At 41.1% G+C, this 20,666-nt stretch overlaps 1 protein-coding gene across 2 annotated transcripts; it reads right to left on the bottom strand.

Annotated features, from left to right (window-relative positions):
* Positions 1-7,246: 7,246 nt before the first annotated feature.
* Positions 7,247-19,908, bottom strand: vegfaa (vascular endothelial growth factor Aa). 2 transcript variants are annotated; one of them, XM_054621180.1, is made up of 8 exons: positions 19,531-19,908; positions 19,270-19,393; positions 17,779-17,821; positions 14,805-15,001; positions 14,063-14,139; positions 13,953-13,985; positions 11,651-11,782; positions 7,247-9,988 (listed from the first exon to the last, which is right to left on the bottom strand). In XM_054621180.1, exons 2-8 carry the CDS (start codon positions 19,333-19,335, stop codon positions 9,967-9,969), a joined length of 570 nt encoding a protein of 189 aa, XP_054477155.1. In that variant the 5' UTR covers positions 19,336-19,393; positions 19,531-19,908; the 3' UTR covers positions 7,247-9,966. The 2 variants fall into 2 exon arrangements, with proteins under 2 accessions (XP_054477155.1, XP_054477156.1); XM_054621181.1 differs by lacking the exon at positions 11,651-11,782.
* Positions 19,909-20,666: the final 758 nt, after the last annotated feature.

Here is a 20,666-nt window from a genome sequence, read left to right as displayed (position 1 = left end):
AACAAGCTTTGATAACTTTTGAAAAGATTAAATGATGATGCACAGAAAATTTGTTAGCAGGCTGTTCCTGCGCCGTATGTGTGTGTATGAATGTTAATTACAGTCCTGAAGGGCAGGTGGCACCTTGCATGGTAGCCACTGCCGTGAATGTGTGCGAATGGGTGAATGATGACATGCAGTGTAAAAGCGCTTTGGTTGTAAAACTAGAAAAGCGCTATACAAGTACAGCCCATTTACACTTTCAGACTGTTTTAAATCAAGCCCAGACATGCAACTCTTAAAGTCACAATCAGAACAGTTTCCAGTCATTCCTCTTTCCCCATTCGGTGTTCCATTCATGAGCTCTGATTCATCTGCTTTGGCGTCAACAAGATTTCTTGTTCCTGTTGAATTACTGTGTAAACAGTGATGGGGCTGGATGTTTTAAGCTGACTTCCTGCTTGTCAGGGGTGTGAGCCAACTGGAAATCAAATGCAGCACTAATAAGGTTGGTTATAAGAGTCAGTTAAGCCATATATTTGAAGCACAAATAAGTTGTTCTTCACACAACACTGAAAAACAACACTGATAAATTATTCAACTGTAACAAATCTTTCCAGAAACAATGTTATGGTTAACCTTGATATTATACCTAAGCATGAATGGTTTTTTTATGACTTAGATTCAGGGATACATTTTTTGGGTTTCAGGAATATTGCTTTTTATATATTAAATGTGATATTGTCAGTGCTGTGAACAACAAAAACAGATGTAAGTTAAAGCTGCATTTATCAATGTTTTGGCCAATAAACCACACAAAACAACCTGTAAACATATACAGAATAACATTAGCATTCATTTGGAGTTGTCTTTGTGCCAACCTGATGAATCTAGGTCCAATATTCACTTCCTTTTACCTCTGTATTGTTCTCCACCAACTCCTAAAAAAAATAAAAAATATTTAGCTGCTAAATGCTCCACTGTTTACCAGCTAGTTTCTAACTGGGTCAGTCTATTGTTTGGTGATGAGCAGGAAATGTTCAGTGGGTTTATCAGAGTGTTTTGATTAAAACACCTAGCTGCTGCTGCTGGAAGCTAGGCTGATGAGAGCTCTGAGACTGAACCAGCACTGTTTAGCAGTGGGCCGTAAAACTAAAACAAGCTGAAAGGAGCTAGAAAGTGTTATAGAACTGAGGAGATAGGTGGGTAGTTTGGCAGGTTGATAGACAGGCAGGTAGGTAGAGCGCTCGGTTAAATTGTGGGCTGTAAAACTATAGGAGATGGGTTGGTAGTTTGGTAGCTTGACAAGCAGGTAGACAGGCAGGAAGGGAGGTAGGAAGGTAGCTAGATAGGCATGTAGTAAGACAGGCACGTAGGTAGGCGGGTAGACAGGCAGATAGGTAGACATCTCTTTATACATCCATGAGGTAGACAGACAGGTAGCCTGCCAATCATTGTATTTAGGCAAAATCCATGGATTGGACAGGCTTTTTACAGACCTGAGACAGCCACCAGATATTTGTTTCCTTTTTTTGTTAGAGGATTTGATTAATTGATTGCTGTCAGGAGAATTCCAACAAAAATATAATAAATGTCTTTAAAGAAGATTACAACTGAACAACTGTGACTGTGGCTCAGGGGTAGAGCAGGACGTCGTTCAATCAAACCCCAAATTGCTCTCGTAGGCTGTACCTGCTGTGTATGAATGGGAATGAATGGTAGGCAGGTCGCACCTTGCTTGGTAGCCTGCAGTCAGTGTATAAATGGGTGTGAATGGGTTAACGTACAAGCCCATTAACCATTTACAAACTTAAAGTAAAATTGAGACAGGTATGAGTGCATACAAGGGAAGCTCAGTTACAGTAAGAGGAGTACTTTTGATTTTTCTTCACTTTAGCTGTTATCTAAATTGTACACTTAACAATGTACTGCATAGAAATGTCTCTGAATCAAAAGAAGGATGTGGCACATATCTTGCTCATAGGTTCCAATTTGTCTGTGGCATCAGTGAGGGAGCAGTTGAATGTCCTGCCACACTCTAGATAATATGAGGGCAAAGTTGGCCTGATTAAAAAAAATCCCCTTTAACCACAGATCAAATGATTTATTTAGCACCAGAGCCCAGGGCCTTATTTATGCCTGAAATCTGATATTCTGACATGCTTCAACACTTGTGTGTGACATTTATGCTCTTATTTTGTTGTGCCACCCCAACTTTTAATCACTAAGGTCTTTAGATTGTATTGAGCAAATTTGAAGTGGATCTGATGAATTCCCTAGGAGGAATTTGTTAAAGTTTAGCACCTGTAAATGGCCGAAAAAGTGATGAAAATGCACACACAAATCTAAATGGCTGACTTCCGGTTGGGTTTGGAGCATGGTCCCAAGAGGCTTTTTTAAAAATCCACATGAGATACATGTGCCTACCAAATGCCATGCATCTAAGTCAAACATAGCGCTGGGGCAGCTTATTTGAAAATTTGTAGGGGGCGCTATCTTGGCAATGTCAAATGGCAAAGCACGAATCTGATACGAAATATTTATGTACATCACCTATTACACGTGTGAGAAGATCCATGAGTTTATGAGCATCCAAAGCCACAGAAAAATCATTGCGAACAAAGCGTTGCCACGGGAACGGGGTTCAACGAAAACTAACAATATTCAGGATGATGCATCAAAAAGGTCTTAAGGCTTTCCTTACCAGATTTGAAGTCGATCTGATGACTGTAACTCCTTATTATCAGGCTGCTCTAATAAGTCTCTTAAATCTCTACAGTTGATCCAGAATGCTGCAGCACGTGTTCTAACAAAAACTAAGAAAAGAGATCATATTACTCCAGTATTAGCTTCTCTGCACTGGCTCCCTGTTAAATCAAGAATAGAATTTAAAATTCTTCTACTTACCTACAAAGCTCTAACTGGCCAGGCACCGTCTTATCTTAAGGAACTTATAGTTCCACATTACCCAACTAGAGAGCTGCGCTCAATCAATGCAGGGTTACTTGTGGTTCCTAGAGTATATCAAAGTAGGATGGGAGCCAGAGCCTTCAGTTATCAGGGTCCTCTTCTGTGGAACCAGGTTCCAGTTTCAGTCCGGGGGGCATACACACTCACCACTTTTAAGAGCAGCCTTAAGACCTTCCTTTTTGATAGCGCTTATAGTTAGGGCTGGCTCAGGTTTGCCTTGGTCCAGCCCCTAGATATGCTGCTATATGCCTAGACAGCCGGGGGACTACCTAGGATACACTGAGCTCCTCTCTCCTCTTCTCTCCCTCCTTCTTTATGTATTAATCTCTTATTTATGCACATTACTGATTTTGCTTCTTCCCCGGAGTCCTTGTGCTTTCTAGCCTTGCAGGTTCCCAGGAATCAGGGTTATATTTGGACTGTCATCGTGCCACCTGCTGAGGCCCTGCTGACACCCACTGCTACTACCACTATCGTTATTAGTCACATTACTATTATTATTCCCTGTACTATTATGCTTATTGACTTTGCTTCTACCCTGGAGTCTTTGTGCTTTCTCGCTTCGCAGGCCTCTATAAATTGTGGCTGTACCTGGACTGTGGTCGTGCCTCCTGCTATGGCCCTGCTGACACCAACTGCTACTACCATTATTATTATTAGTCACATTACTATTACTATTCCCTATTTCATAATTATAATTCTACTATAATAATTGCTGCTGTTATTATAAGTAGTCTCAATTTTTTCCTTCGTTACTCTGCTTACTACTCTTATTATATTAATCATTTATGTCATATACATTGAATATGTTGTATCTCTGTTATGCTGTTCATTCTGTACACATGACATCTATTGCATTCTGTCCATCCTGGGAGAAGGATCCCTCCTCTGTCGCTCTCCCATAGGTTTCTTCCTTTTTTCTCCCTGTTAAAGGGGTTTTTTAGGGGAGTTTTTCCTGTGCCAATGTGAGGGTTCCGGGACAGAGGATGTCGCATGTGTACAGATTGTAAAGCCCTCTGAGGCAAATTTGTAATTTGTGATTCTGGGCTATACAAAATAAACTGAATTGAATTCATATACATCAAAGTATAAAGCTTGTCATTTCCTTTTGCCAGTCGGTGGCGCTATGCTTTTGTGAATTTTTTTGCATTGGAATCTGTTCAGCCCTGAACCAGTATCATGCATAAGAGATTTTGGCCAGATTGGACTATGTACCTTGGAGTTACAACAACTTCCTTTTTCATGGCGACAGGCACGAAGTTGCCACAAATTGGTCGCCACGCCACGTCAAGGTCCTTGGATCAAAACTCACCATTTTGATAACTTTTGATCATAAAGGTCTCAAGATCATCCTGATCAAATTTGAAGTCGATTGCATAAATTTTGTAGGAGGAGTTTGTCAAAGTACAACGCCTGAAAATGACGAAAATGCAAGAAATTGACCATTTACTGTATCGCCCCCTAGTGGTAGAATGGAATGACAATTTGTAGCAGGATGCCTTGTGGAGATACGCTGCAAATTCCGTGGTTATAGGTCAAATGGTATTTACGTGATGTGTATTGATGTAGGAAGCCACACCCATATCAAGTTCATCGGTCCATATATTCTAAATGTAACATGATCTCAACAAAAATTTCAATTACTTTTGATGAGATTGATCAGATAAGGATCCACATGAAATTTGGTGGAAATGTGTGTGAAATTTCAAGTCAATTGGACCGAATGAAAAACTTAAATTGTAGGGGGCACTAGCGAGCCATTTTGTCATATCTAAATGGGAGACCTTGAAAATATCTACATTTTCAAAAGTCCTGATATGCATGTCAAATTTGGTGAGTTTTTGAGCATGATAAAGCCCTCAAAAAGGCAATTCATTTGGCAGAAGAAGAATGAGAAGAAACACTACAGTTTCAAGAGGGCCTTCGCAGCCCGACGTTGTCGGTGCTCGGGCCCTAATTACAGTTTAAAGAGGGCCTTCGCAAACCAACAATGTCGGTGCTCGGGCCCTAATAAGAAAAAATAGTTTCAAGAGGTCCAGAGCACCGACATCGTTGAGGTCGGTGCTCGGGCCCTAATTAAAGCAGTAATAGTAACAGTAACAGTAAAATAAATGTTTGTAATATTATAAATAATTGTAGCAGTGGGTGTCAGGAGGCACGACCACAGTCCAGGTAGAACCATGATCCATGAAATCTGCGAGGAGAGAAAACAAAGTTAGTTTTGTGCATTAATGGGACATGCATGCATACAGATGGGTGTCTTAGGAGGAGCTATTTAATTGTTTCCCTGACCACAATAACAGAACAGCTGTTGTCAGTACTCTAAGGAACCCCTCTTCATCCATTTCCTCTACTATGAACCTGCCTGACATATGCTTAGCTTAGACACATTTCCCAGGAATCGGGGTTATATTTGGACTGTCATCGTGCCACCTACTGAGGCCCTGCTGACACCCACTACTACTACCACTATCATTATTAGTCACATTACTATTATTATTGCCTGTACTATTACGCTTATTGACTTGCTTGTACCCTGGAGTCTTTGTGCTTTCTCGCTTCGCAGGCTTCTATAAATCGTGGCTGTACCTGGACCGTGGACGTGCATTCTGCTACGGCCCTGCTGACACCGACTGCTACCACCATTATTATTACTAGTCACATTACTATTACTATTACCTGTACCATTAAGCATTTTAGCTTTACTTCCACCCTGAAGCCCTTTTGCTTTCTCGTTCTGCAGGTTTCCATGAATCGTTGTGGTACCTGGACCGTAGTCGTGCCTCCTGCTGTGAGCCGACTGACACCCACTACTACTTCGATTATTATTATTAGTCACATTACTATCCCTATTTTCATGGCTATAATTCTACTGTAATAATTGCTGCTGTTATTATAAGTAGTCTTATTATATGAATCATTTATGTCATATACATTGAATGTGTTGTATCTCTGTTATGCTGCTCATTCTGTACACATGACATCTATTGCATTCTGTCCATCCTCGGAGAAGGATCCCTCCTCTGTCGTTCTCCCATAGGTTTCTTCCTTTTTTCTCCCTGTTAAAGGGGTTTTTTAGGGGAGTTTTTCCTGTGCCGATGTGAGGGAAGGACAGAGGATGTCGCATGTGCACAGATTGTAAAGCCCTCTGAGGCAAATTTGTAATTTGTGATTCTGGGCTATACAAAATAAACTGAATTGAATTGAATTGAATTTCATTCTGCTGGCTTTGAATGGAGTTAGTAATTATACAGTAATAATGCATGATGGGGTGGATGAGTGCACCAAACTAGCTAATCATTTTATTATTTGGAATGCGGAGGAGTGATGTAGAGACACCGTATACGTCTCTGGTTGCTGCAGCGACCTGTCAATCACAGTAAGCCCGCCCTAGAGCATATTCTGCTTTACGATCTATTTTATTCTAAAAGGGACCATTTTACTCAATAAAAATCATGCTGTATTGAAGAAGACTTGAAACTAACAATTGAAACCATAAGCTTATTTTTACTAAGGAACTAAATCAAGTCAGAATTAGGATAATTTTCTCATAGACTTCTATCCAACTGAAGTTCTATTTGCAACCGGAGGGTTCGCCCCTGGTCAGTAGAGAGAATGCAAGTTTGAGGACACTTCCTCGTTGGCTTCACTCGGCAGAACCAGGGGTTGCTGCCAGGCCAAAACCAACAAATCCTCCCAAACAAGTTTTGTCATTGTGACCCTATCAGGAGGACGGACCTGCAGAGGCGTGGCTGCATGGCTGACACTGCTTGTTGGTCTACCTCTTTGGTCTGCCAGAATTCTAACATTTTTGATTCAGAATGAAAGCCAGATTCCTTGGTATCAAAAACAGAGGGCCCTGTTGTCTGTAGGTTGGTACTACAGCCTAAACTACTGTACTTTTTCTCCAGCTTTCATCCATGCTGATGCCCGCTTTAGGGAAACCTATAAAGTAGGGCCAGAAGAGAAGTTTATAGGAAGGGTGATGTAATGCCACCATAGCTGCAACTTTACCCCACAGAAACTCTGTTGGTCTACATGAAGCCCACATCATTATGTTAATGATCTATCCGGATGTTAAACATTTCATATACTGTATGTCCTGTTACATCTAAGTCAGCTGAATCTGACACCAAAAAATTCACACTGAAAAGAACAGCTTTCAAACTTGTTGACATTCAATAAAAAAACAAGGATTCTTCAAAATAAATATGTTTTAATACTTAAACTAAAACAACAAAAAGAGTATTAATATTGTAAAACATTTTACAGTAATAATAAATATATTAATGTGATATATACTAAAAATGTGGCCATACAAACTCAAGAAAAAGATTAGAACATTGTCATCATCAGAGGACTCGAGTGGCATTGGCCAGAGCCAGCAGCCTGTCTCAGTGAACACTCTCAGGCCTTAAGTTTGAGGGTGGCAGCACAGAAGGTAATTTACATTAACAGCAGCGGTAGAGCTGGCACTTCTAGAAACACAGGTAGGATCATGAAACAAAATGTGTCAGTAAATAGTGGAAAAAGTCTGAATCACTGACTTTGAGTCTGGACCCCTCCTCTGACCATTGCTGTCAACATTGTACAGAGTCTTACAGTTAGTATATTTAGGAATTCATACCTTTAAATACTATAATAATTTGTTTAAAAGAAATTCCTGTAAATAAATGATCATTCCATGTATCTTCATCCGTCAACAATTCTTGAGAAAAACAGTTTACATTGGGCGTCTCAGCGAAGTTGAAAAAAACTGTGGACAATGAAAGGATTGATTTCTCAATAACACGTATATACTGTGTTTAAGGTTTTATCTCACAATAGTAACAATAAAAGTGTTACCTTTGGTATCCTTTATGGTATTCATCAGGGTTGTTTTGGCCTTAATAACACTCATTTGAGCACAAGTTATTATTTCAAGGGCTTATATACTAATTGTTAGGCACAAGTTATTAATTCATGAGCACAAATGACTAATTCTTGGACCAGAGTATCTCAACACTTGCCAGGCTTCGTCAGATAAATGTCAGAACTAAATTATTTTTTCTCATGGTCCAAGCTGTTGAGATCAAGCAGCCTCCAGACAAACTGTATCACATGATAAGCTGATGTGAACGCACAGTTCCTATTTGAAATAATATACGTCATATACGGTAGCACTTACCTTTTAATTACTTCCCTAGCAACTTTACTGAATTGTATATCCTATATGTCTCTTTAATAGCTCATCAATGAGGAAGGTCTTTATATTATATGCTAACAGTTAAGCATTAAAGGAAATGTTAGATTTGTGGTAAGTGGCTGTATCCTACTGAACCACACAACAGTGTAATACTTAGGAATGAGGAGTTAATGTTAGAGTCAGAGAGAACACTGTGCCATTTCACCACCGTCAGACTAGAGGCCTCAGTCTGATTGGACAGTCTTCACTAAATTAGGTTCGAGCTGAGCAGCAGCAATGAGACTCCTTCAGTCCTCCATATGACATGCCTTTGGGCCAACAAGTGCAAAACCACATGTCCCTCGCTCCAGTCTAAAATGAAAAACACCTGTGTTGGCGCATCATTCCCGTACATGTTGATGGCTGGGGTTTCTATCGGTCAACCAGCCCACCGTGTTCCCACTCTAGCTGGTGAGAAACACAGCTTCAGTTTAAATCCGGAATGTCAAAGCATCGTCTTTCAGTCTTTTTTCCCCACAAAAAAAAGGAGTTTAAAGTCATACATGTTCTTCATTCAATCTCCAACAAATTAAAACAACCTTAACACTGCATATAAATATCAGAATACTGAGCATAGTCTATAAATTAGATGTAGGGTACTAGACATAAGGATATCTAGTAAGTATATACAGATCATTTCTGATCAACTACACTGTTGTGGATGCCTGACTATTTCTTTGGAACACACACAAAAATATTAAATAAGGGAACTGGAAGGTTTTGGATTTCTACAGTGAGGTGCTGATCTGATCTATAATCAGCATTTCTAGTCACTTCTTTTCCTTGCATATACCCACAGTAATATTAATTTAGACTGCCTGGTCTCAGGAGATTTTGTTAAAGGATCACAATAGCTCAAAATGTAAAAATAAAGTCTGTGCACAAAAAGAGATATGTCTATTTCCCCATGAGGGAAGGGTTACATGAGGGAGGCAAGACCAGGAACAGGTCGTGTTTTCTTAACTCTAACCCTGATGGAAACTTAAGACCAATATTAACTTTGGTCACTTGCCCACACTTAGGCCCAAACCTAATCCAATTTTAACATTGACTAAAATCGTTTACTTGCTAAAACATCACCATTATCTTAGTTTTAGATCAGTTCTTGCCATCATCACGTAACCCTCCCATGAGAAAAGGTCATCTTCACATTATCAGTCGCCTTAGCATATAACCTGCATCCACAGACACTTCTGGAAACGTGTGAGGTGTATTCCTACACCAGTCAGTCCATAAAGTGGGGACAAAACTTCACATAATGTCACACAGAGGGAAACAGTATTAGGACCTGCTGTTCAGATCAAGTACAACAGTTCCTTCACCTCCGCCTCCTCGTCCTCCCTCTGTCTTCACTAGTCTCTTCTGTCAGAGTTCAGAGGTGAGTTGGGCTGCTGCTGCACCGTTCGTTGAAGTTGGGCTCATCAGTTTTTGTTACTGATATAAATATAAGATATGCATATCCACAGCAGACAAGCATCCAGTGAAGTGTTACAAAAAAGAATCACCCATGAGCAGAAGGCCACTGAAACATTTCCTGTTCACACGCCAGTGGCGCATTCGTTTCGCTTTAAATAGTCTCTTTTTATGTAGCAGCAATACACATTGTCGATGTACTTTCAGTATATGTACATATATATATATATTAATATCTTTAGGCAAAAACAGACTGTGGCAAGACATGCGTCAAGAATGTCCTGTCTTGCGTTGTGTTTTCGTGTCCTTGCAGGGAATGCTTCCTCAGGTTTCAAAGTGCTGTGCCAAGAGGGAATTCCTTCATAACAGTGTTGCCGGTCTCATCTCCTTGGTTTATCACATCTGTTGAAAACAAGATAAGAATCTAATTCTGTGACGAGCAGCAAATTGGTTTTGTACAGTCTTATCTCGTCGAATATGATGAGCCAATGTCTCACACAGAACTGCTCCATGCAGATAAAGTAAACTATTCAGGGGCAGACAGGAAGCAGCAGTGGACAGTGAGGGAGTTCAGAGGATGTGGGAGAGATGATCACGGTCAGTTTCAACCTTTCTCTGCTGTATACAAAATGTACTCTAATATTGAGTAAAACAGATACTTGATTTAACCTTCACATGAAGCTCTCATGTCTCTACGTTGTCTCAGGGTCCAGGGGGAGGGGTTCTATCTGGAAGTGGGGGGTGGGGTTGAATGAAGCGGTGGGGTTGAACAGGCCCCGTACCCCACCCTTAGGTCCCTCCACTCTTCCTCCTGAAGTGTGTGGCTCTCTGAATCCAAAGCAGTGTGGGGGGTCCCTAAGGGTTAGGAGAGGTCTCCCACTTGTTAACTAGCTATGTGCTGCACACAGTCGGGAGACCACTTTAACTCCTTTCATCAGAACACCAGCAGCTCAAAATGACCAGTAGGTGTGTAACAAAGCAGGATGAAACTGTCCTCCCTCACCAGAAGATCGATTCATTACCACTGGCATGTGAAAACCTTAATGGAAAAATTACATTTTCAGTCTAAGAAAGAATTTTCATGCTTTTTGTTGTATTTATACAGATACCCATCTCACAAAAATCTGCCTTTTCCACAATACAATATGGGTCAATGACATGACAGGAAATACATGTGGTACTTTGGGGGTGTGACATGCAACAAAGTTCCCTGGCCATAGTCAAGTATTGAGTTATATGCACCTCAAGCATTTATATTCAGCTTTCTACTGAGGGAAGAATGCCAATGAAAAGTGCTTACAGTGAAGTCTGTGGAAGTAATGTCTGTGCAAGTAATGGAGAAACAATTTCTGCATAAAGATGATGCCATCATTTTTGTATGTTTTGAGAACCACAAAGGAAACTGCATTCAGCCTCATGCATTATGGTGGCGGTAAATGGATACCTTGAAACACAATTAAAAAAATATGGGTAAAGAAACCCTTTAAAAGGTTTACATGCTCCTCCATGGGCTGGGCAAATCATCTCTAAACACCCCCTCCTTTAATTTGTCATCCAGCTAAATAAAGCTCATTTATTGAAGACATTTTTTCTTACTTCACCAAAAACATCATCATCAGCACAACATCAAGTTTTTCACTCAACAGGTGATGATGAAAACAAACAATAAATGGCAAAATCATAACTAGTTATGAATAAAAGCTGCCGGTTGCTTCCTCAAGACTAATATGGGATGTTTGGATCTTTGAGTTTCTAACCATAACCCACCCTTTCATTACAGATGTTTAAAGTAACTAATGTCATGCCAACATCTAAAACATTCAGGCTAGACATTCAGTGTAAAATCAAAACATCAACATCTAAATCTGATGTGACTGTTGCATCCTATAGGAGACAGTGCAAACACAGAGAAGCACCAAAATGTATGTAATGTATAAACACCAACACAACACCAAAAAGCAGGGAGAAGCATGCATCTCTCAGCAGGAAACAATCTTTGCTGGAAGCACAGAGACGGGTAGGTAGGAAAAAACCTTGTTTATGGTGTATGTATGGTAAACAAACCTGCAAGTTCTTTCGTTTAACTCTAGTTGCCTGGACTTGCAGTCTAACTGTGTGAATTTGCAGGAACATTTACAGGTGAGAGGGTCCTGCACAAACAAGCGCTTCCTTCTCTCTGAGCAAGGCACACAGTGGCTGCAAGGGAAGCAAAAAGGGAGAGAGAGAGAGAGAGAGAGAGAGAGAGAGAGAGAGAGAGAGAGAGAGAGAGAGATCCAAGCTATGGAGCGAATTTTGCAGAAAGAGCAGACACAGACACTCATGCACCCCCCCCACCCACATTTGATGTAATAATAATAATAATAATAATAATAATAATAATTGGAGCTCCAGGAATGACGAAGTGCCACTCACACATTATGTGTAGAAGGTCCATGACCATTTACTTAAGGAACAATGCCTTCTTGAACGTTCTATTTCAACAAGAACACAAATTACATCGATATTAAGGGGATGAAAGGCCAAAAGAATGAAGGGATTTCATGTTGGCAGGCATTAATGGAGCCAAAGCCAATGGCCATGATGAGGAGATGAAAAATGAAGTCATAGTTTGATGTTGAGGTAGACACTATAGTTGTTGCAGTATCTGTCACAGTGCTCAGCTTATGAGATGGAAGGTCACATCAGAGACACAACAAGGACAGAACTAGATATATACCACTAGCAGCTATGGGGAAAAAAGTAACTTTGCTTTATAGAACTGCTTTGCACAACAGACCCAAACTGCAGGATCCAGTCAGTATGCGCTTCTAGAGCTCCTGTATAAAAACAGAAGTTATCTGTGAAGCTCTCAAGGCTAAACACTTTGCTTTAATTTTGAACTGTAGCTGTTGTGGCCATCCATCATCTGAAACAAAAGGAAACATGGCAACAGACAAAAGAAGCAGAAAGCAGCTATCAGGCCAGCAGACAGCCTTTAAAGAAAAAAAGACCACTTCTCATTGAGGAAAAGGGCAAATTAATTTCCATTGTCACAGACATGTGGAGTGGAATGTTGCAGATAAAGAAAAGGACACAGGTAACACATGAAACAAAAGGTTAATTTTGAAGATACTTTGCTGAGGCCACATACCGCATTGGGCCAGGCCTCAATAATAATGCTGCTGTCACAGCAAACAGAGGAGGAAGCAGGAAATTGAGAGGAGAAACCTGAGCAGATGCAGGGTTCAATCAATCGCTGATGAAGCCAAACAGGAAGTAGTCTACCAAGAACATCTGGTCTGCTTGACTGTATTGCCATGGAGTGACCTAGTGACAGGTAGACATCAACGAGCTCAGTTCAGCTCAGCATCATTAGCTCGCATGATCCCATCTCTCCTCCACCAAGCTGTCAGGATTTAACCCGCACCATCTTAAGTTAGACCAGCTGACTTACTGCTGAGGTGATACACACTAACCACATGCATGTGCATGTCAAACACACACAGCCCTATGTCAACCGTGACAGGGAGCCAGTTCCATCAATCAACAAAGACACCGCGGCTCGTCTCCGAGCTCATCCTCCATTTACACCACTAAAAATAAAAAAGGTTAACTGCATGACACCTATTGCTATGATTAGACTGGGGAAGTAGCCGAGGGTCAGGTGTGTGCAACTGGAGTCAGAGCGCAGACAGCAGCGTGTGGTCAATTACACTGTTATGGCCGCACCATAAAGTAGTAAACCCTTTGCCATAAAAAGAGCACGCTCAAAGTGTAAAGATAGGACCTAAAGGCCCTACGCTCTACCTCAACCATCGACAGCAAACAGGACTTCCTCAGCTGTGGCAGCACCCTACTCTCTGTTGAACTGAATTTAACAAACTAAAATGTATCCTTTGTAAGTCTGTGCACAAGCAGGTTCTTATCATTTGGTACTGACCAAAATGTGTCCGTAGCACTGAGCACTGGAAACCAGTGTTCGCTCAAATTTACTTCTAAAGATTATATTCTTATTTTTTGATCAGATTTGCCACTTCAGAATTTAAGGGGGTTGTAAAGTTCTCCCCATGTTTAGACTACATGATAATTGACTCCTTTTGGAATAAAGACAACAAAAACATTTTAAAATATTATTTTGGTAGGAAAAGCATCCTAATGTCTACATACAATGACAATAATACAGTCACTGCTGCATGAATGTCTCAAAACTCTTTATTATTATGTTTATTATTATTATTATTAAGTGCATCTCAACATCCCACTCTGCCTTCAAACCTTCACATGCACTTTTCTAGTCGTCCCACCACTCTGATTAGTGGACGACCCGTCCTACCTCCTCAGCCACAGCCCCATCAACCAAGAGAGAAAAAACACAACACCTACTTACTATTCTTTCTTTGCTTGAACATCTGGCTTTAGTCTGAAATGAAAAAGAGGAAGGTGGTTTAGTTTTTTGCTTTGATTGCGTCACTGTTTATTAGGGCTACAGTTTCTTACCTGCAATCACACTTTTGATGCTCTGTGAAACTTAAGTGAATAGTGTGCTGCGTTACCATTGGCCTAAACCGCATCACCTTGTGGAGAAACAGAGTACATAACAAATGGTAAATGTACTGTACTTGTATAGAGCTTTTCTCTCTTCCGACCACTCAAAGCGCTATGAACACTACATGTCATCATTCACCCATTCACACCCATTCATACACTGATGGCAGGGGCTACCATGCAAGGTGCCACCTGCCCATCAGGACGAACTAATCATTCATACCCATTCATACACAACAAAGCAAGGTTGAGATTAAAACAACATCAGGCTACAGTATAAACACCTCACCTATGACCCGTCTTTCACACTCTACGTCCCTTTGCTTCTCCAGCAGCAGACAATGCTGTCAAGACAGTGTGTCCATGGATACAATATGTATGACATGCCTCCTTCATGCTCTCCATCAGTGGGTGGAGTTAGCTCAGTTGTTACAATGTGACCTAGCTATGGTAGTTCAGTCAAATGATAACATACAACTAATAATAATTAGATCAAGTGATGACAACTGAGCCATCACCATAACAACCAGGCAAAGTCCATCTGCTGATGTAGACCATGAGATGCAGCTGAAAGTGGACCTTGATTATTTTGTCAAACTACTACTTCTAAGGTCATGAATGAACTTGAATGATTTACTAAGTGCCCTTGAATCAATACAAGTTTAGAAGGACGCAGTCATCCCCTTAGGCTCACCTGCAACGTGACATTGCTGGTTTCCATGGGAACGCATTCCATGGCTTCGTCAATGCAGCAGCCTCCACAACGGCTGAGGACGACACATGAAGGAACGTAGGTGTGTTCTGTGTCCTCAGGATACTCCTGGAAGATGTCCACCAACACCTCCCTTGGCTGACACATACTCTTGGTGATGACATCTGGGAGAAGAATGACTGAAAAAAGACAAGAAGATTGATCATCTTTTCATCATAATCATCAGCACTGTCTTTAATTTTACTTTACAGCCAGGGCAATAAGTGAATAAAAAAGCTTTATGTAATAATGGATACTTATAAATCAAAATCACAGATCTGTGGCCGAGCACCAACAACGACTCCCGTTTGTGCTGCTGACAATGTGAAGTGTTCCTGGAGAAAGTAAATGAGTCTGTATCAAACTGGCAGGGAACAGCCATTTTGTGGAAATGGACATGACATGTTAGACAATGCTGTAGTATACTCCCAGTAATGTGTGCAAAAGAAGAAAAAAATATTCCAAGATACTAGGAGTAGACAACTCTGGCTGTATGGGCATGTGACAGACGGCTCACACAACAGATATTATTGATTATTTCCGTAGCTTTTATTACAATAAAGCAGCTGCACAGAAAGATGTCACCTTCACTGAGTTGGTATGGAGACCCTACACTTTGTCATATGAATGTGTGACCATGGAATGGAATCATATAAACTGCAGGTCGATTGTGGATATATATTAGCATCATTTGTTTTGATGTAAAATGTATCATGACACACAAGCATTATATAATATCTGGAGAGGAAAAACAGGAAGTTTTATACCAGTGTCAGATAGAGCCCTATACCAACTGAGTGACCGGCCAGCCCTCTGTATTTCCATTCCCTGAGCAGAATAATTCATACCACAGTCCATCACACCCGCTCCAAGCTACCTTCGATAACTCCTGACCCCTGGTCTGTCAGAGCAGCTGTGGCCTCGGGCACTGTGACGCCAGTGTCCACCTCTGACATGTGACCCCAGGCAGCCCACCCAGTACAAGCTCTGCTTCTGGCCTCATACTGAACACTGACTGTGTGACTCTGTGTTCAAAACGCTGCAACTAAAAAGTATTTTAAACAGAATGTCAACCATACTCTACCCTGGAGGTTGAGTTGCCTTACAGACTTTAGAGTCCAATCCTCTCAGGTCACAGTGAGACATCAGATGATGATGATTATAATAATAACATAATGACTGTTTGTGGTCCGAAGGAACCTCACTTAAAGGACCACTTGTGACATTTGCAGCACTATGTATCACGCAGCTCTTCAGAGAGACATGGTCAGCAGACAGCAGCTACAACAGCAGACATGAGCAGCTACAACAGACATGAGCAACTACAACAGCAACTACAACAGAAGACATGAGCAGCTACAACAGCAACTACAACAGAGATGAGCAGCTACAACAGCAACTACAACAGAGAGGAGCAGCTACAACAGCAGACATGAGCAGCTACAATAGCAGCTATAACAGCAGACATAAGCAGCTACAACAGCAACTACAACAGACATGAGCAGCTACAACAGCAACTACAGCAGACATGAGCAGCTACAACAACAGCTATAACAGCAGCTACAACAGCAGACGAGCAGCTACAGCAGACATGAGCAGCTACAGCAGACATGAGAAGCTACAACAGCAACTACAACAGCAGACATAAGCAGCTACAACAGCAACTACAACAGACATGAGCAGCTACAACAGCAACTACAGCAGACATGAGCAGCTACAACAGCAGCTACAACAGCAGACGAGCAGCTACAGCAGACATGAGCAGCTACAGCAGACATGAGAAGCTACAACAGCAGCTACAACAGCAGACATGAGCAGCTACAACAGCACACATGAGCAGCTACAACAGCAGCTACAACAGCACACATGAGCAGCTACAACAGACATGAGCAGTTACAACAGCAACTACAGCAGAATGAGCAGCTACAACAGCAGCTACAACAGCAGACATGAGCAGTTACAAAAACAGCAGCCTCATGTCAACACACTCAAAAGCCTCTCCCTCCTCACCAAGGATACGGGTGTTTCTTGAAAAGAATAATTTTCACACAATAGTTAATTTTTAATTCCCTCTGTTTCAGTTTGTTTGTTAAAAACTACAATGACCAGCTGCTTTACAGAATAAATGGCCTTTAAAAAAAATGTGTGAGTTGCTTTTAAAGATTTACATCTTCAGGGTAGAGACATCAGACAGTGGGACTATAGACACACTGTAGGTTTTGATCTTTCTGGGGGTTGTGTTGTTGAAAAAAATCGGAATCTCCATGTCAGATGAAGCACACTTAACAAGTCATATGAACAATGGCTGGGAGCACTCCAGTCTTATCACAGAGCATCTCTCACAGTGTGTCTGTGTGAAGGTCTGCAGCATGCCGATGGCAGACTTCCTTTACAAACACTAACAACAACCAGACAACCTGCCCACTGATGCTGTTTGGAGTAATTCATCTGTGTCTCCAGCCAACAGGTCCAACCTTGGCCTCACTCAGCACAACATGTCTCTTTCAAACAAACAGGAGTATGGCATTGAACCAAGGCTGACAGTCTGCTCATGTATTGACTGCGTTCTTCCAACCACAACAGAAACACAACAAACATAACACTGCAAATTATTGTGGAGCATTGACTGATTTCTGCATTTCTCTTGTTTTTGAAATTTGCCCTACTTTTATGACGACTCCAAAGTGCCAAGTCAGACCTTTCACCACTGGGAACTTTGATTCCTGTCTGCTGTGTACCGAAAAAAAAATCCTCAACTTGCACTTCAGAATCGCCCCTACTCGTCAAACTTTTACAGAAACAAAATCAGTATGAGGTATAGTAGATACAAATGTCCATCACATGTCCACTAGGTGGCCCCTTTGGACATCTGGCCTGCACAGGAATGGAAGAAGTCTGTAACAGACAGAAAACTTACCCTCATTTTTACTCTTCTCCACGCTCTTGTTAATGCTGGCAGTCTGGAAGAGATGCACATCAGACCAGGTGATAAATATGAAGTATTTCTCATCTATAAAAACGTCTGTCTTGTTAACTTTGACATTGTAGTACATTAAAATATGTAAATATTTTTATCTCAGCCCAATAGGCTTCATCAAAAGAAGCCAGATCAGCAGTCTGATTCAGCTATAAATCATACCTATAAAGCAATATCAGAATTGTTGTTAAGGACTTACTCTCCATTCTGCCTCTGCCTGTTATCAAGGGCCTTCAGAGGAATCAGCCCTGTCAAGCTACAAACACGCATATCAGCTCAGCAACAATGATTAACCTTAAAATTAAAGGCGCGGCAGCCTGTCACGTTTTAATGTAATGTATGTTAACCAAAAGATAATTTGGAATTTGAAAAGTCTGGTCTGCCTTCTAGTGGTTATTATTCCATGCGTCCATACGTTCAAATATTTGAAGATGAAAGCAAAGAGTCCGCACACTATTCCATAAGCGGACTGACTTTCCTTACGGGTAAAAAGACAGTGGGCTACATAGTTAAATGCGTCACTCTAACTCTTCAAATTGCTTTGCTGAGTTTTATTTTGAAAGGAGTAACAGGAACCGGCCATTGTTTTGATTGTAAAAAGATGACGTGAAGAACAAGCATCTCTGGCAGACCTCCGTTCACCTTATGTGGCTGCTGTAACTGGCGGAGATATTGCGTGAGAAAGCGGGTAGGCCTGTGTGGGAACGAGACGGGCATCCTGCAGGGCGCCAGGCCAGGAGGCTCAAAAGACTGAGTGTACAGACAGAGTTCAAACTACAGGCAGAACTCCATTCAGAAATGTTCCGGTTAAATGCACATCGTATCAGTATCTTTTCCATTTCGGCATAGATGTTATCCAGCAAGCAACATTCATTTAACGACTTGCATGACGTATTCCCACCGTCATTACACCCGCTGTAGTAAGCTATAGCCGATCAGGAGGCTTTAGTTCCATTATACTAGGCAGCCTACTTTGTAGTGAACAAAAGACATGCCGAAATTAAATGAGTGTCTTAAAAATTCTAGAGACAATCATTACAGGTAACGTTACTTCATCAAGCGCGTCTCTTTGCACTTTGGCTATTAAGCACATCAGATTTTAATAGAGTCTGGCTTTCAAAAAAAGGAAAGAAGGGCATGTATTAACGTTTCACTAAAGACTGCAAAGTGAGATACAAACAGAAAAATAATGCTAGATTACCAAAACAGGCAAGATCGATATAGGCCTAAAACTAGATTTTGACACAAAATATATCCATTAATAGGCTACATTCCAGTTATTGTAATTGGCACAGAACAGTAACTACATTTCAAATATTTGAGAAAGCTGTTGAGCTTTAAAAGGCACATTTGACGAGAACAGGTGTCCCTGTTTGATAATTATGTATAAATATGAATAACAAGACTATGCAAATAAAGTCCAAGACTCACCTTTACAATGGATAGGTGAAGAACCGCTGCCAAAAGGATGTGTACCAAACTGACAACAAAGTTCATGGTTGTAATTCCGCGCGATAAGTGTTGAAATCTCTGCTGACGTTTAAGGATCCGAAATCTAACAATATCAACAAAACAACATGCACACAGTCAAAAAAGAAAAATGTGTATTAAAAAAAATCGCGGCTATAGGAAAGTCGAATAATCGAATCCATATTTTCCACCGGCATGTGGCACGTCCGCTGGGAACCTTACCATCCAACAAGCCGCACTCCTCCACAGACAAAGACACTATGAGAGGTTCTGGAGCCGGGACCTCAGGAACAGAGCGATCCTCCCCAAATCACTGTAATAATGTTGAGTGTGGAGGCGGGAAGAGAAGGTCTTCCTTTACACTCATTAATCCCACAGCATGAAGGTGTGTGTGTGTGTCAGTGTCTGCCGGTATAAAGTCATCTCCCTTCTAGTGGTTCTTACTGACGGTCCGCCCCTGTCTGTGCCGCGGCTTCACTTCTCTCTTAAGATCCTTGGGGGAGCATCGACAGCGGCTTGTCCCCGGCTCAGCAGCGGCACCAGTCTCTTGCGTTTTGTCTCCTCTTGGCGGCTGCTGCTACAGTTCATGCGTTATTAAGCTAGTCGGGTATCAGAAGCGGCTAGTCTTGTATCTGGAGGCGGGGCGGCTGTGAGGAACCAATGGCAGAGAGGGGGCAGGCGGTGATCTGGATCTGCTGTTCACTCTCTCTTACGGTAGAGGCTTCCAATGGTGACTCACCCTACGAGCCTTATATAAACTAAATGTAGTTTGATCGAAGCAGTTGAATTTGTCTGTTTCCTTAAACATCTTGTCTATTTTTTGGTTGAGCTTGGAGTTATTTGCCAAACTGTTATGTTTACTACTGTCAACAGTACAAAAAACAAATATAAAATTATTATAATAATGATAATAACTAAATACATATTGTTCTCTCTACAATCATTTACTATATATATATATATATATATATATATATATATATATATATATATATATATATATATATATATATATATATACATACACACACACACACACATATATAAAACATTTTTACAAAGCTGCAGAGAATTATTACCAACTGTAGTTATCACAAGCTCTGCAGAGCTCTTTCAGCTTGCTTTGGTTTATTGGTACACTACGTGCTCAGAACCAATCATACAAATACAGGACTTTCATCAAGAAGACCTCTGTTTGTGTCCCGTGCGAAACTCTAACTGAGTTGTAAGGGTCATTGGTCACGTTAGTATTTAGCGTCGTTAGTATCTTGAGTTGGAAATGCTTTTAGTCACTTTAGCTGTTAGTGTCATTGGTCACGTGAGTGGTTAGTGTAGTAAGTGTAGTGAGTCGTTAGTGT

Source organism: Anoplopoma fimbria, chromosome 20, assembly GCF_027596085.1.
Source record: "Anoplopoma fimbria isolate UVic2021 breed Golden Eagle Sablefish chromosome 20, Afim_UVic_2022, whole genome shotgun sequence".
In the NCBI taxonomy this organism is placed as follows: domain Eukaryota; kingdom Metazoa; phylum Chordata; class Actinopteri; order Perciformes; family Anoplopomatidae; genus Anoplopoma; species Anoplopoma fimbria.
The sequence above is the reverse complement of the archived record's forward strand: the minus strand, read 5'-3'. Positions and strand labels throughout refer to the sequence as shown.

Coding starts and splice junctions, on each gene's coding strand:
- vegfaa (XM_054621180.1), bottom strand. CDS start 19,335: ATGAACTTTGTTGTCAGTTTGGTACACATCCTTTTGGCAGCGGTTCTT. Junction 17,822..19,269: donor TTCACCTATCCATTGTAAAG/GTGAGTCTTGGA, acceptor CATCTCTTCCAG/ACTGCCAGCATTAACAAGAG. Junction 15,002..17,778: donor GGAGAAGAGTAAAAATGAGG/GTAAGTTTTCTG, acceptor GTCTTTTTTCAG/TCATTCTTCTCCCAGATGTC.